The 16,520-nt window shown below is 62.7% G+C and overlaps 2 protein-coding genes across 2 annotated transcripts; one reads left to right on the top strand and one right to left on the bottom strand.

The window, feature by feature from the left end:
* The first annotated feature begins 1,478 nt into the window (after positions 1 to 1,478).
* Positions 1,479 to 2,907, top strand: RNF26 (ring finger protein 26). The gene has a single exon (XM_009953023.2). It carries the CDS (start codon positions 1,479 to 1,481, stop codon positions 2,904 to 2,906), a length of 1,428 nt encoding a protein of 475 aa, XP_009951325.2. The 3' UTR covers position 2,907.
* Positions 2,908 to 12,067: 9,160 nt separating this feature from the next.
* Positions 12,068 to 13,404, bottom strand: C1QTNF5 (C1q and TNF related 5). Its single transcript, XM_009958799.2, has 2 exons — positions 13,188 to 13,404; positions 12,068 to 12,585 (listed from the first exon to the last, which is right to left on the bottom strand). Exons 1-2 carry the CDS (start codon positions 13,399 to 13,401, stop codon positions 12,068 to 12,070), a joined length of 732 nt encoding a protein of 243 aa, XP_009957101.2. The 5' UTR covers positions 13,402 to 13,404.
* Positions 13,405 to 16,520: the final 3,116 nt, after the last annotated feature.

Here is a 16,520-nt window from a genome sequence, read left to right on the forward strand (position 1 = left end):
GGACCCCAACGGGGCACAGTGCCCCGGACATGGCAGGGGCCCAGGCAGCCACCAGGAGTGGGGAGGGGGGAGGCAGGTGCACGGCCGGAGGCAGGGAATGAGTGGGGCACACCCAGCCCTTGGCTCGGCTCTTTTTTCCTTCTCCTGTTTGGTAAAGCAATGAGAAACCCAAACATTACCATAAATGCTGAAAGCATCCTGTCTCCATCACGTGGCACGGGTGCACATGCTGCTGGGGGATCCAGGCACCCTCTGCAAGGGAGCCCACAGCCAAAACTGGCTGGGATAAGGCTGGTGGGGAGCCAGCCGGCAAGACAGACCCCCGGCAGGGACAGACAGACAGGTATATATGGATCTGCCATCCCGGCAGCCCAGCCAGGGCTGCGGCTCGAGGAAAGATGGATGGCACCAAGCAGCATCAGCCCACGCAGTGTGCCTGGACCTGTGCCCTGCCCCGGCTCCTGCCCTGGCTCAGGGCTTTACGGGGTGTGGGGGGGAACGTGCAGAGGAAGGGGCAGGCAGCTGCAGGAAGGGGACCCCAGCGTCCTGCTCCCTCAGGGCTGCTCCCTTGCTGCCCAGGAGTGCAGTGCTTCCCTCCTTGGCCCCACGCTGGCCGGTGCCTCCCGGGGCTGCAGATGTCTTTCCCATGGGTCATCTCCTCCGCTCGTTCTCCCCTTCCTTAAAAAGCCTTGGGCTCCAGGGCTGGATTTCTCTGAGCTCGTCATCACCGTCAGGGCTGGACCATCTCCTGGGGCCACGGCACAGTGAAGGCCAGAGATGCTGACAGCCTCATGCCCTGCCCAGGAGCCGTCAGGAACTGCTCTGAGGCTCTGACCTTGGGCCAGGCCACGGCCATGGGTTTATTCTAGGACCTCCTGCAGGAAACTGCTTGGTGGAGCGCTGCCCTGAGCTGACCCTGCCCCAAACGCTCCTGCCCCGGGGACGCCGCTAGTGAGCGCAAACCTTCCCCGTACCAGGGCTGAGGCTGTCACAAACTCACTACATGCGTGGCCCCAGGGCCACCCTGTGAGTGGTGGGTGCCCCCCGCGCTGCTGGGAACCAGGGCCAGGGGGACGCTCTCATGCCCCGGCCGGCCGGCCGGCCACCCCCGCCCCGCCCCGCCGGGAGAGCGCCCGCCCCGCCATGGGCTCCCCCGCGGTTAGAGGAGCGCCGCCGGCCCCTTTAAATGCGCTCAGGGGGCGGGGCCCGCCCCGGCGGCGACAGCCAGCCGGAGGCGCCCCGCACGGCAGCAGCCACGCCCCCAGCGGCCGCGCCCCCGCCGCGTCCTCCGAACCGCCCAATGGGCGGCGGAGAGAGGCGCGGCCCTCGCCGCCGATTGGTCCGGCGTCGCGCGGCAGCCCGAGCGAAGATGGCGGCGCCCAGCGCCGGGGGGCTCCGAGCGGGCCGCGGCTAACGGCGCCTTACGGCCCCGGCGGGGCCGCTGGCCCCCGCCTGCAGCCCCGGCCCGCCCGGCCGCCATGGACCTGCTGTTCGTGCTGCTCCGCGGCCTGCGGATGGCCCTGGACCTGCTGGTCCTGGTGCTGGACGTGAACTTCTTCCTGGTGTCCTCGCTGGTGTCGGCGCTGCTGTGGCTGCTCGCCGCGGCCTGCAGCCTCCCCGCGGCCGCCGCCGCCGGGGCGCTGGCCTGCTGGGACGGGCTGCTCCTCTCGCTGGCCTCCCTGGCCCGGGCGGCCTGCTGCCTGGCGCTAGGCGCCCTGCAGGGGCTGGCCGGCCTGCTGCGCGGCTGCTGCTGCGGCCTGGAGGGGCTGAAGGTGGCGGGGCACCTCCTCTCGCACCTGGCGCTGCGGGGCAGGGAGCTGCTGCACCGCGGGCTCTGCGGCCTGCTGGGCTGCGGCCAGGCCCTGGCCAGGCAGGTCTGCGAGGGCCTGGCCATCGGCACCAGCCTGCTGGCCTACCTCGTCAACAGCCTCGTCAACGTGTGCCTCATCGGCACGCAGAACCTCTTCACCCTGGTCGCGGCCCTGTGGGACTCGGTCGCTGGCCCCTTCCTCAGAGTCACGGACCTGCTGGCTGCGTTCCTCGCGCACGTCTCTAGCGGTGCCATCGCTGTGTCCATCCTGCTGTGGTCGCCCTGCCAGCTGGCCTTTGAGGTCCTGGCCTCCGTCGCCGAGCTCTTCATCAGCATCTTCTTCGTGAATATTTACGGCCTGGGCTTGCTCCTCCTCATTATTGTTGTCAGCGCCTTCGTCTTCAACCCCGGGCTGCTGTGGACACTGACAGGCTACGTGCTGGGCTACTTCAACACGCTGCCTTCCTACCACCGCCTGCAGCGGGATGTGTGGCGGCTCTATCAGGTGGCAGTCTTGACGCTGGGTATGGCCATGACCTCCCAGGCCTGGCGCAGGTTGGTGGACTGGAGCCTGCAGGTGACCAACTGGAGCCGAGGAGGCAGAACGGTGAATCGGGAAAGCAACCAGCGAGGGGCAGCTGCGCCCGCCCTGAGACCTGCAGCCCCCGGCAGGCTCATGCTGGCAGGGGTCGGCCAACTGCCAGCCGAGGACGAGGACCGGCTGGATGCGGAGCAGGTACCACAAGCACGTCCCGCTCTGAGTCGAAGTGCTGTGGCAGGACAGCGTCTCCAGCCACCCAGGGAAGAACCAAGCACCTCCTGGGGGAAAGGTCTGAGGCGGCGGCAGCTGAATGCAGCAGCTGAGGATGGTGAGGGCACGCTGGATAATGACCCCTGGATGCTCCTGAAAGAACAAGAGGAACGTAAGAAATGTGTCATCTGTCAAGACCAAACTAAGACAGTCCTGCTTCTGCCCTGCAGGCACCTGTGCCTGTGTCAGGAGTGCACAGAAGTCCTCCTGCAGCAGGCCATCTACCAGCGCAACTGCCCGCTGTGCCGCCAGATGATCCTCCAGACACTCAATGTGTACTTGTGAGCCCAAGGGGTGGGTGGCTTGGGTCATTTTCCCAGGAGGTCAAGGAAACCCCTGTCTGCCTCTTGCCGGGAAGCAGAACTTCCCAGGGCTACCTTGAGCAACTTCCAAAGAACTAAGGGTGGTGCTGAAAGGGCAAAAGGCTGTTGGGGGTGTCTGCTAGCCACCTTTGCTACGTAACTAGATTGTAGCTCTTGCTAGCAAGCACAATAACTCGTCTCTGCAGCAGGCTGAAAGAGTTACCCTCTTTTTGTTGACAACTTTTGTTGTTTCAGAGCCTGTTGCCTTGAGCCTGCAGCAGTCTCAGGTCCAAAGCAGAGTGCAGAAAGATGCTTTGGTCCCTCCTAGCCAAAGCTGATGGAACAGTTAAAGGCTGTGCCCTCCTGGGAATCACACGGGCTTGTGCAAGGCAAGGGAGGGTTTTTCCCAAGGCCTGACCAGAAAACTACCTGGCAGACTGCATTCAGCCCTCTGTTTCCTCCTCTCACCATCTAAGTGGGGGAGCTCCCTGGGAATGGAGAACCGTGCCCTTTTTGCAAGGCCCTAGGAGAGCAACGATCACAATCGAGCTTTTTAGGCTTTGCAACCAGAGGGGTGAGCCTGGCTGTCAGCTGGAGAGGAGCAGGATTTCTGGGGTACTTCAGTATCCTGGTCACCACGGCTGGGGTTTTTGAGTTTCCTATTCCCCTTGCCATGACAACGAGAAGCTGTGATGAATGCAGGCTCCCTGCAGGCCAGCTGACTATAGAGCTCAGCGTTGCTGCCGCTTCCACGCATCACCCTATGCAAGACTAGCAAGCACACACCGGGTTACTCGCATGGGGAGGCTGGAGGGAGTTACTCTTTCTGCAGGGGCAGTGGTGCTGCTTGGGGAGCCTGAGGCTGGCCAGTGCTCACAGCCCTGGCAGCAGTAGCACACATCTGAGCCAATGCTGGAGAATCCTCTCCAGATAATTAATATTTTCTTCAGGCTCAGAGTGCCACGGAACTGGGTGGTTCATACCAGTGCTTGCTTGCTGCTTCCCGGGCTGGGCTGGCTGGAGGGAGTAACTCTTCGGGAGGAGCGGGGACGCCCCAAAGCTCCTGGGAGCCCACTGAGACATTCCAGCTCCAGGCGCAAGTTCTGCCTATCTGTGCTGTGGATCTGCAGTTGTGTGCATGGAACAGTACCAGGACCATGGCTATCTTTGATTAGGGCAGGGTTACACTGCTGTTCTGTCTTACTGTCTGTCAGAAATGTAGCTAGTTTTATTTAAAAGTGTCCCCTGAAGTCTAACGAGAGCATCCGACCCTGGCTGGGGAGGCCTGGGATGGCTCATCCCAGCTTGGTCAACCAGCACCATTCCAAGAAATTGCTGGGCCACGAGAGCGCCTTTTCCTTTTCCAGGTGCTTGCCTGAGGTCAGCCACGCGCCACAGGCAATTTTGGCTGGAGCCAGACTGGAAAGAGTCTTGACTCCTGGACTGCATGCCAAGAGCCTGAGGGCGGCTGGCATGGTCTTCCTTCTCTATTCTCCTTGATTAGTGATTTAAGCCAAAACAGAGACGGCAGAGAGGCCAGGCCATGCTGGGAGACACCTGTGCGCTATAAACCTGAGCTGTGGCAAGATACTATCTTGTTGGAGAGTGGCTTTGCTCTGGGAGGCACTGCAGGGGCTGGTTGCCTCCCACGTTTGCTGGGGGCTGGAGGGACCCCCTGGGCAAGCTGGGTGTTAGAAGGGCCTGGCCCCAGGGCTGTCAGCTGCTTCCAGCTGACTTCTCGGAGATGCAAAGCTCCCTGCCCAAGCCCTGTTGCCCAGCCTCTTGTCCCTGTGCCTCCCCAGACACATACCGCCCAGGTGAGTGTTTGCTCTCTCCAGCTGCCTCTCCTGTGGCTGCAGCCAGTGACGCTTGCAGCAGAGTAGCCAAGCCCGTGCCAGAGCAGTGAGTGCAGCCCCAGCCCGGCTCATCGCAGGCACTGGCAGAGGTCCTCCTGCAAGAGGAGACAGGGAGCTGCACCCTTCCCCGGGTGTGCCTCTGGAGACAGCTGGCAGGGGGAGTATGGCCACGCTTCTGGCTGCGGGCAGTAGGGTTTGGTCAGGACCCGCTCATTGATCTTGGGGTACAACATTTCCTACGTGAATTACGGGGGGGGAAGGACATCTCCCCAGGACTGCAGTTTCTCCCCTCAAACCATTTTTCTATTATAGCAGTCACGCTTATTGTTTTTAGGGCCTGTTTGTTTGTTGCCTGTTTGTAAGAAAAGAGAAAGCTTTGCCTTAAGTTTAACTCTTTGCACTAGATACTGAGCAGATTAAAGTCTCCTTTACCAAAAGCTGCCTACTGCCTCATTCTTGGGAAGGGGGATGGGCCTCTCTCTCTCTCTCTCGCTCTCTCGCTCTCTCTCTCTCTCTCTCCTCTCTGCTTATCCCTGGGCTCTAGAGGAAGCCCATCACTTCCCACCAAGGGTCAGAGCCAGAGGGCCAACAATCTCAGGGGTACTTGGCGGGGGGTGCCTGCACCCAGAAAAGCAGTGCTGTGGGATACCCTGGAGCCAGGCTGGTGCTCAGGAAAAGCTTGGCACCCAGGAGATGAATCTACACCTGAAGACACAGTGGGTGGGTTTGCCAGGGCTGGCATCCCCCAGCCCCTGCTCTGCTAACCCACAGCAAGAGGAGGTGGCTGTGGACACGCCTGTGCAAGGCGGGCAGAGAGCACAGCTTGTGAGGCACCAGTGCTAATGTCTGCATCTTGCCTAGAGATGTGTTTGGTGCTGCAGCCTCTTCTAGGCCCAGGAGCAGGCAGAGCAGCTGGGGTAGCTCCTGCTGGCAAGGGCCCAGGACTGCTGGGCATCTTCACTCCTAACTCTGCCCACTGTGAACTGCTTAGCAAGGAGAGAAGCAATGGCTGCTTTGCAGAGGGGCTCGTACACACAGCTTCATCTCTTTTCAGGAGCAGTTCTGCTCTGTACTGGAGCAAAGGGATTTGTGCTCAGGTTCTCCAGAGCTGGAGCTCCCCAGGGCCTGAGCAGCCCAAAGCAGAGGGGCTGGGATTTCCCAGGGTGGCAGGAATATGCATGGGGATGTGTAATCCCCGCACCTTGACGTCCTGCCACTTGCGATGGAAGGTGTTCGCAAGCCTGACTGTCTCGGGGTGGAGGCAGCGCCTGAAGCACTAGAAGTTGCAGAGTAGCAGGCAGCACAGGGCTCTGCCTTGCCTCTCAGAAAGGCTGTGGCAGGTTCAGCCACGCTGGGCCACTGATGAGCAGATGCATTTGCTGCCCAACAAGTTATTCCCTGGCCACGATCTGAGCTCTTGGCAGGTTGCTGTGTACTTTTAAGTACTCTTTGCTTCTCCGGCATCCTTGTATATTGTTTGGAAAAATGTTTTGGGATCCTGACAGGCAGAGACCCCAGGAGTTCTGGCTCACCCTGCCCTGAACTCACCTGCCTTGGCAGGGCCATGCCAACAAACTAGCTAATTTTCACCAGGATGAAAACCACAGTGGGGAGAGGGAGGCTGCTGGGAGGTCAGGAGGAGAGGGATGTCTGCTGCAGGAGTGCAGCTCTGCCAGGCACAGTGCAGGCATGGGAAGGAGGGCCACGCCGGCAGCCTGCCCAAGCCCTGTGGCGGTCTGGCTGCAGACAGGTGACAACTGGGGAAACTGAGGCACTGCTCAACCTTCCTCTCTTGCTCCCACAGTGTGCGAACCGAGGCAGGCTGGGCATCTGGGGAGGCTGCAGAGCTGCCCTGGGGCAGGAGGACTGGGCCAGCACAGGAATGTCTGCCATCCCCTGCGCTGACAGGTTGCTCTCAGCCCACCACCCCCTCAGCCAGCCCCGGCAGAGGACAGAGAGGGTGTTCAGCTGCCTCAGGCCACTGTGGCGGAGCCTGCTAAGCGAGGACAGGATGTGAAGGACACAGCCTCCCCCTGGGAGCCATCCTGCACGCACTTGGCTCATTTGCTGGCCAAGCAGCAAGCAATTACAGGAGGAAAGTGCAGCCACCTCCCAGCTAATGGGCAGCATGTAGGGTCCCTGAGACTGATGGTCAGGCTATGCCAGACCTACCTGCTCTGGCACTGTGGCTTTTGGTGCAGGGCTTCATTGCCTGGGGAGGGTGTCCAGCAGCAGCAATGCTCACAGACAAGTCCAGGGCATGAGATCTGGAGCCCCTGGGGGTACTCCCTGCTCCAGAGCTTGCTCAGGAGCCTCATACGTGAGCCGAGTGGACTGGTCTCAGCTCATTACAATGCCAAGACCCTTCTCCCTTCCCCAAGGAGGGAGGAGCATGATGCTGCTGGGTTACTCTGGTTTAGAAGCACTGGGGTGGGGGGGGCAGGCTGACAGCTTGCTGAAACTAGCCCCCACCCCAGGCCCTGGGAAAATTCCCGGGATCCCTTTGTCAGTGCAGCTGCAACACCCCAGCCCTAATGAGCCGCTAGTCCCAGCCTGGAGACAACAGCCATCGCCTGCCTGACAGCAGGGAGCTGGCACAACAGATGCTCGCTGCAGATGCGCAGCAGCATGAGCAGCTAATGACACCAGGCCAACAGGGAGGGAGCAGGTGATGATCAGCAGCCGAACCGTGGGGGGCCTTTGGGCTGCTCCTGGGCACCAGCTTTGCTCCCTCATTAGCCGCTCGGCACAGGGAGCCACATCGGCTCCCTGAACACAGCAGCAATCCCAGTGCTTCAGAGCCGCAGTGCCGTGTGTGGTGAGGCCTCAGGGACACAGAGTGGCTGAGGCTGGCAGGGACCTCAGGACGATCCAGCCCAGCCCCCTGCCCAGGCAGGGGCGGCTAGAGCAGGTTGTGCAGGACTGTGGCGAGTCAGGTTCTCAATACCTCCACGTACAGAGACTCTACTACCTCTCTGAGCAGCCTGTGCCAGGGTTTGGTCACCCTCACAGTAGAAGATGGACAGCCCTTTGCTGGACTCCCTCCAACATGTCCATGTCTTATACTGGAGCTCAGCACTGGACCTAGCACTGCAGCTGTGCCTGACTGGTGCTGAGCAGAGGGGAAGGATCACCTCCCTCAAGCTCCTCCTAACGCAGCCCAGAAGGCTGGTGGCCTTCCCTGCCACAAGGGTACACTGCAGGCTTGTAGTAGACTTCTTGCCCACCAGGATCCCCAGGACCTTCTCTAGGAAGCTGCTTTCCAGCCAGTTAGTGACCAGCATGTGCTGGTACACAGTATTATTCCTCCCCAGGTGCAGGACTTGGCATTTCCTTTTGCTGAACTGGCCCTAGTCCCATCCCTGCATGCTCAGAGTGTCTCCTTATTCCTCCTAGGCCAATGCAGATAACCTGCCACCTCTGATCCCTGCTTATTGGAATAGTCCGCTTGAGTTTGGAGGAGCTTGGTCCTCTGGGACATTTCTTTTCTCCAGGACATGGGATTCTCCCAAGCAGGTCCCTCAGGAGGCCAGTGCCTGCTCTCCTGAAATCCAGCATTGTGGTTCTGCTTTTGTCTTTTCTTCTCTCAGGATCCTGAGCTTTCCCTGGCCAGTCCTTCCTTGTCTGTGAGGCCCACCAGAGCACCTCTCCTCCATTACCCATGCCAGCAAGGTGCACTCAACATTCCCCAGAAGCCCCTCAGGCTGCTTGTGCCCCTCTGGGCTGTCCCTCCAGCGGATATCGGGGGCATTCCAGCTCCCTGCCAGCACCAAGACCTGCCAACATGGGGCTTCTTCCAGATGCCTGAAGAAGGCAGGCTGCATCCTGATCAGATGGTGCATAGCAGATGCCCACGTGGCTGCCTGCAAATCCTGACTCATCAGCTCTCAGCTGCCATATCAGCCATCATCCCAAAGAGGCTGCAGCCCTCTAAGTGCTCACACCCCACCAGTTCCTCCTCTCTGCACGCCATCCTGCCTGCATTAGTGGCCCCCGCCCATGCCCGCTTCCCAGCAGGCCATGAGAGCTTGCCCACAGTGCTGTCCTGCAGGCACTGCCTTGTCTGTGCCCCTATGCTGGAGTGACTCCACCCCAATCCTGTTTTGTTGGTAACAGAGTCCCTGCTGTTCACACCCTCCATCGCATCCACCGCATCCCCACCTGAGTGAGGTTTGTCCCCTCCCTTACCATACCCGGTTTAAAGCTCTCCTTACCTGGCTTGCTGGCAGAGGTCCCCTGGAGATAACTGGAAAGTGCTCCCTGCACCTTGCCAGCGATGAGGGCACTGAACTTATACCATAACCACAAGCTTTTGAGTAGAGCAGGAGCCATCCTTCTGCTGCCAGGAGTCACCAGGACAAACTCCACCATCGAGGGCATTTTCACTTTTGAACTTGGCAGGTGCACGCTTTGCCACCATAGTTGAAGGTTTGGGCTCTTGTAGCTGTAGCATCTCAGAGATGATCCAGTTGATCTCTTTCATGCCTCCTCTGATGCCACACAGCTTGCTGACCTCCTCCAGCAGCTCCTTCACTTGGCAGCACAGCTCCAAGACAGCTCCAAGTCATGCACAACCACACACTTCTTGCAGGCTGCCAGCCAGGTACACCAGCCATGGCAAGAGGCCCCAAGCACCCTCTGCAGCTCAGGGCTGGCCAGGCTGTGTCCTCCAACACTGCAGGAAGGGTTGCTCCAATGGCTGCTGGGGACTGTGACCTTGGCATGCCAAAGACGTGTGTGCTGCTCCAAGAAGAGGTACTGGCACTTTTTTTAAAAAAAAAAAATAAAAAATCAGCAAACCAACATACAAAACACCACCCCCACCTTTCTGCACAAACTGCTGCCTCTATCAGCTGCACTACAGCACCTGTGAGCTGAGCCTGGCTCTTATATAGGCTTCGCCCTTGCACTGGCCAAGGGATGCTGGCCCCTCCCTAACCTGGGCTCAGCTGTAACAGGGGCTTCAAGCACTCCTTCGTCAGGGGCAGCTGACAGAGCTTATCAGAAGCAGCTGGAGCTTACTAGGAACTTGTCAGAAGTCAAGGTCTCCTGTGGCTCTCCTTCTCTTATCCTCATCCTTTTCCTTATCCCCTTCCTCATCCTCCCCAGGCAGCAGCAGGCACCCCCATGTTCCTCAGAGGTTTCCCAGCAGCCCCTCAATGATCCCAGACAAAGTATCCAGAAGACCAAGAGCACCTCAAAGAAAGCAGAGCCCAGAAACTGTTTATGTCTGCCTCTGTTAGCTGTGCTCCCCCACATAGTGATAGGGACCAGAGAATGCTCCCAGCCCCCACACACCTCCCCTGGCCTCCTCTCAGGAAAAGTCATTTTCCTCCTCCCAGAATAGACAGCGCAGGCCATCGATCTGCTCTGCGGCGTTGTTTGCCCCTGGGCGGTTCTGCTTACAGAAAAGGCCATCGTCAACCCAAACAGACGCTTCCGCTGTAACCCAATCCTGCGGCTGGGGCTGGGGAGAGGAGCCTGCAAGACGGCTAGCAGAGCCCCCCAGCACCCCAGGGGGCAGCGAGGCTTCACCCCTGGTCCGAGCACCTCCACAGGCCCCTATGGATTGGGGGTGGCCCCTGGCACTGCTGGGCTGTGCATACCCCCCCCCCCCCCCCCGCCAGTCCCAGACAGCCAGTCAGGTTGCAGAGTGACATGCCCTTGGCCTCAGGTCCCTGCATGGTCCCCAGTCCCAGGGTGAGAACCTGTGGGGCTGTGGGCAGCCCTCTTTGGGGGTGGTGCTGGCCCTCCACAGGGGCATGAAGGCTGGCCCTATGGCTCCTGCCAGCCTGCCCCAGCTCCCAGCCAGGGCAGGTGAGCAGGGCCGTGGGGTTTGTTCATCCCGGGTGGGCATGGCTGTAGTCCTGGGGGCTCCACGCAGCAAGCACGGCGGGGGGGGGGGGGGGGGGGGGCGCAGGGAGCCGGGACAGAGGAAAGGTGGGTGTCCGGCCATGGAAGGAGAGTCCTGGGCTGCTGAGCGCCTGCAGGGTCCTGCTGGCATGGCCAGGAGAAGAGCCCAGCCCAGCTGCCACCCCACGGCCGGGCAGAGCAGCCGTCCCCAGCCCACTCCGGCAGCAGGGCCCATTAAAGAGTTCGGCCCCTGGCCAAAAGCCCCCTCCCTGGCTGGTCCCCTCAGGGACCTATTTTGGGCAGGAATGAGGAAGCTCTTCATTCCCTTGCTAAAAATAGGGACCTTTCTCAGAGGCGGGTCACCGCGTTCACACTGGGGCTGGCAGGGGGGGCAAGCAGCAAGGAGGCCCCGCAAGCCCCGTCCCGGGAGCGTGGGGCCAGCGCCCCCATCCCCTGCCACCTTCGCTTCCCACCGCCGGGCCAGGGTCCCTAAGCCCGCTCCCACCGGGGTGGCCGTCGGGGCGACGGGACCCTCACGCCCAGCAAGGCGTCCGTCCTCGCCGTCGCGCCGCAGGGAGCCATGGCACCTGGGGGGGTGGGGTGTCCCCACCCCCGCTCCCCTCCCCTCCCCTCCCCTCCCCAGGCTTTGGGGAGGGTGCACGGGAGGACTGTCGCAGCGCGTGTCCCTCGCTAAGGGACGCCGCTGACTCCATCTAGTGGCTCCCGCTGGCCCTGCAGCGGCGGGCGGTGGCCCAGGACCGTCCCCTCCCGACCCCCGGCCCGGGACCCCCCCCGGGGCAGGACGGCGCAGCCCTGCTGGCCCGCGACACCCCTCGCTGCCGCCGCAGCACCCCAGCGAGCCCGGCACGGCCCCGCCGGCAGCAGGCACGGGCGCACAGGCAGCAGGCACACGTGTGGCTGAGCAGCCCTTTATTGAGGATAGGGTCGACGACCCCTTTCTTGGGGGTGAAGGAGGAGGGGGAAGCGCCGGGGCGTCCGGCGGGCAGGGAAGGGCAGCTGCTAGCCCTCGGGCGTACCAGGACCGCGGCGGGATGGGCCCCTTGCCGTGCCAGCGGCCAGGCAGCCCGGGCTGGCTCTGTGCAAGAAGCTGGCAACACGGACCGGGGCGCAGCTATGGCGAGTAATATACGACAACCAGGTTATTGAGGCTCCCCGGCATGGGCATGGTGCCCCAGAGCTGGGGCCCGAGACAATACTTAGCTCTTATACAGCGCTGCTGAAGGGATGCTCCCCGCCACCCCTGGGGCGGTAGAGGGACCGTATTCCTGCCCTGTGCTGGGTGGCAGCAGCGGAGTGGGGCAGAGGTCCCAGTGCCCTGGCTCCCATGCGGCAGGACCCCGGCACTGCCCTCCCCGGGGTACCGGTGGCTGGGAAGGGGCAGGCACCCCAGCCCCAGCCGCAGCCGAGGGCAGGCTCAGGCAAAGACGGCGGAGTTTTGCCAGTAGGAGTAGACGAGGAAGCCGGTGAAGGTGCTGTCTGTCTTGACACTGGCGTAGAAGCCGATGTAGTCCCCCACACCCACCTGCACCCACACCTCGTCCTCAGGCTCCAGGCGGACCAGGGCTCCCCCCGAGAGCGAGGTGGGCTTGGGCCAGTTCCCATAGTACTGGAAGAAGGAGGCAATGGACTGGCCGTTCTTCATGATGTCGAACTGGAGGCTGGCGCGGTAGACGGTGGCGTGGACGGCGAAGTAGTAGAGGCCGGGCACCTCGCAGGTGAACTTGCCCGTGGCGGGGTCATAGTGGCCCTGCTCGTTGATGAGCACCACGTCAAAGCAGATGGGCTGGTCAGCCAGCGGTGGGCTGCGCGACTCGGAGCGCTTGGCGCTGAAGGCTGAGCGGGGGGCCACCGCGCACTCGCCCTGCGCCCCCTTCTCACCGTGCATACCGTCCATGCCAGGGCTGCCCACCTCCCCGCGCGGACCGGGTGCTCCTAGGGCAGGCAGGAGGGGGACAGGGTTACCTCTAAGACACCATCACCAGCATGGTCCCCTGCCATCCAAGCTCCCCCAGCCTCCCTGCCCAATCCCAATGCCACCAGGGTTACAAGCCTCGCGCAGGATGTGGGTGGTGAATACCCGCTGCGGCCAGTGCTCTGCCTGGGGAAGCAGCACAAGTGGGGAGAGCTAGGTGCATGTGATAAGCGGGCACAGTGGCAACCGAGTTGGAGAAACCCACACAGCCTGGGAGAAACCTCAGCCCAGGAGCCAGGGTGGGGATGATGCAGCAGTATTCTGGGGACAGCTTGGTGGGCCCTCCTAAAGCGGGCGGTGGAAGAGAGGGATGGCAGTGGGGATGGGGAGAAGCGCAGCTTTGACAGTGATGGGGATTGCTGCCTGTTGCGGGAGCACGGGGTTACCACAGGACCAGTGGGGCGGTGGTAGCATGAAAGGGGCACTTTTGCAGGATTCGCTCTCAGTGTGTCACTGCGGGGCTGTGCCAGCATCCAAGGCTCGTTCCCTGGCACAGGGGCATTGCCCACAAGCAGGGCAGAGCAGGTCACCCCCTCCCTGGCCGGGATGTCTCCTTTCTTACCAGGAGGGCCCATCTCGCCCTTCTCCCCTGGCATCCCCATGGCCCCGTCCCGTCCGTCTCGTCCGTCTCTGCCTGGCAGACCCTGGCCCCCATGCAGGCCCGGGGTCCCCGGGATGCCCGGCTGCCCTGAGCACAGCCCAGGGATCTTGTTGTCTTCGATCTGCAAGGAGCTGGTGATGAGCCCGAGGAGGAAGAGGAGGAAGAGCTGCTGCATCTCGTCTGCCGTGGAGGGGCTGGAAAGGGGCAGAAACAGTAACGGCCCTGGGGACCTCACTGAAGAGGGCTGGGAAAGGGTCTTGCAGTGCTCAGCAGGGAGTGGGTGGGGGGGGTTCGGCAGGGGACTGTTCCTCCCTTCCTTCCCCTTTGCCGCTCCCCGCGGCAAGGCCTGACTGCTGGCCGCACCTGCCGCAGCATCCCCATCGCCATCTGTGCCACCACACCGCCCCGCAGCCCGCCGGCGTGCCCCACCACGGCACGGCTCACCGGCGTGCCGGGGCCAGGGAGGTGGGCAGGGAGCTGCGGCGTGCGCGCCGTCGGGGGCTGTTCGGCGCGGGGGGAGCTGCCACCCTGGCAGCGGGGCCCGGCTGCGGGTGTGCGCTGGGGTGCCGGCGGGGGAGTTGGGGTGTCAGCTGGAGGGCAGCGGGTGAGCTGCGAGCCGTGCGTGGGGTGCGGCTGCTGCACCCGGGCGGTGCGTGGCGGGGCAGCAGCTCGGGGAGCGTGGGGCGGCATCGCGGCCCAGCCCTTGGCAGCATCCGCGCTGCCGGCGGCTCTGCTCGGCGCCCGGACGGCTCCCCGGGGCGCGGCTGTCTGGGGCCGCAGCATCCCTGGCCGTGCCGGACCACCCCGGTGCCGGAGACCACCCTGCTGCCCGGGCTGCCCCCAGCCCTTCCCGTATCTGCGCCGGGAGAGCAGAATCCCGCGGCCGGCGCTAGCCCCCTCCCCGTGGCCTTGCCTCGGGAAAGCTGCTCTCTTACCCCCTCCTGGACGCGACGGCTGCAACAAAGAGGAAAAGGAGGAGGAAAGTGTCTCTCCTCCTCCTGGGCGCCGGAGCCAGGACCCCGGCGAGTCCCAGCTCCCCCCGGCGCGGGGCGGACAGAGCTGGGGAGCCCCACTCACTGCGATCCCCTGGCTCCTGCCCCGGCGCGTCGCTGCTCGCCGGTGTGGAAGGGCTGCGGCTCTTCCTGGCCACTTCGCTCTGACGAAGGCCCTAGGAACGGCAGCCTCTCCACACCCCCACCCCCACCCCCCCGCCTCACGTCTCTCCTCCCAAACTCCAAAGGAAATCAAGGGCCTTGGGAGCCAAAAGCTACAAGACAAGGGGAAAGAGAAAAATAATCCCATGGTGTCAGAAGTGCCGTAAGCAGGGGGAAGGGAGAGCGAGGCGAACAGCTGAGCAAAGGGAGAGGAGGCATGGGCTGCAAACCACCTTGGTGAACGCATCTGGGCACCCGGGCGGTGGGAAATGAGAGAAAACAAGCAGGGGAGTGAAAGCAGAACAAGAGAAAGGCTGAGGAAACCCAGCAAAAGCAGGCAGGGTTGGAGCGGCAGAAGGAAGAGGGAGCCCTCGGGGCACACGTGTCCCCTGACTGGCAGCCTCGGGGCTGTCCCTGGCAGCAGGGCTGAGGCCAGCGGGATGGCAGGGCGCACACAGGCTGGCAGTGCCAGCCCCGGGAGCACCCGTGGGGAGCTGCAGGAGCCGGCTGGGGGGTGCCAGCGTAGGTCTTGGGGGCAGCGTGAGGGGCTGAGCGGTCAGGGCCATGCCAGGCAGCAGCGGGCAGGTGGAAGGGCAGGCAGAGCAGCACTGCGGCCATGCCAGGGCTAGCCCTAGGGGACCTCGGAGCACGTAGCAAAGCTTTCGAAGGCACTCTCAGCTTGCCTTTAGCTCGTTCCAGCACCGAGTGCATCCAAGGGACACTGTCAGACGCCAAGCAGTCGGGCGGTCCCTGCGGCTGGGGGGAGTCCCTGTGCCCTGCAGACAGCTTGCAGCAGCTGGGGCATGCAGGGAGCGAAGGAACCAGGTGGTCTCAAGACCCCTGAGCAGGGGTGGCTGCGCGGGAACAGCCGTGCTGCACTGGCTGCAAAGGGCAGGGTGGTGCTGACCCGAGTGGGTCCTGGTCCCAGTAACCCCAGCTGGCAGGGGACTTTCCCATGCGCTCAGGGCAGGTGAGGGCAGTGAGAAGCATGCCAGCTCTGCTGGCTTTCTCCTCCCTGTGCCAGTGCCCGCAGTGGTGCGGGTGACATTGCCGGCTGAGCCTTCCTGCCCTGGATGCCTGGGGCCAGGCTGGGTGCTGGCGGGGAGCCACCTGGCTCCTCTCTCCCAAGGTGTGAAGGGGCTGTTGGTTTTGGCCAGCTGGGAGCTGGTTTATGGCCGTGGGGTGTTGCCAGGCCTGTGGCCATCAGGGTGGCCTGAAGCCAGCACAGCCAGCTCAGCCAGCAGGGCCACAGCCCTTGCTGGGGCAGGATCCCCTCCCTGTGCCACGAAGCTATCAGTATGACCCCCTCCGAGACCCATCCATCTCCCTGGGGCCCTGCAACCTCCCCAGCCCTTCGAGGGCACATTTCCCCCTGCAGACAGGCAGCTTCCCCTGTGCGCCTGCATTCCTGCTCAGACCCCCCACTCCAGCCTTGACTTCCCTCCCTTGGCCCATGCCTCAGTTTCCCCTAGGATCTGTCAGGACCCGCACATAGACCCTCCCCAAATGAGCCACCCACTCCATCGGGTTTGTCAGCTGCTCACGTTGTTTATTCTGCTGGCTTTGGGGCTGCAGGACATGGGGAGCCCTGGGCCCTTCTGCCTGCAGCCTGGCTAAACTCAGCCCAGCCATTTGGGGAGCATTAACCCTTCCCCTGCTAGGCTAGAGCTGCCTGAGGGCTGTGGGAAAGAGGCCATGCACAGCCCGGAAAGTCTGAAAGGGAGAAGTGGGCTGGGAACCATGCACAGCCCTGGCCACCATGCCTGGGGTTGTCTGAGCATGGGGAGTCACTGCCCAGCCCTCTTGCCACCGTCCTCCTGCTTGGCAGGGGGACTTTGCATGGTGTCCCCAGCACAGCTCCAACTTGTGAGCGCAGCCCCTCCAGCACAAACCTTTCCTCGTGGCAAGGCTGAGAAGGGGCACCTGCTCTCTAGGGACCTGATTCTGTGGGCAAGCCCATGGCGCTGAGCAGAGGGTCTGACCCCAAGGCAGGCGAGGAGCCAGGCACTGGGGTGCTGCTGATGGGGGCCACCCCAGCAGCTGGGTATTTGCAACAGGAGGAGGATGGGAGGGACATTTGGGGTTGAGGGGGTGGCTCTGGACAGGCTGCTTCAGCATCTACTCCTCTTCTTTTGCTGGG

The sequence above is a fragment of the Leptosomus discolor genome, chromosome 22 (genome assembly GCF_034619465.1).
Source record: "Leptosomus discolor isolate bLepDis1 chromosome 22, bLepDis1.hap2, whole genome shotgun sequence".
Classification (NCBI taxonomy): domain Eukaryota; kingdom Metazoa; phylum Chordata; class Aves; order Leptosomiformes; family Leptosomidae; genus Leptosomus; species Leptosomus discolor.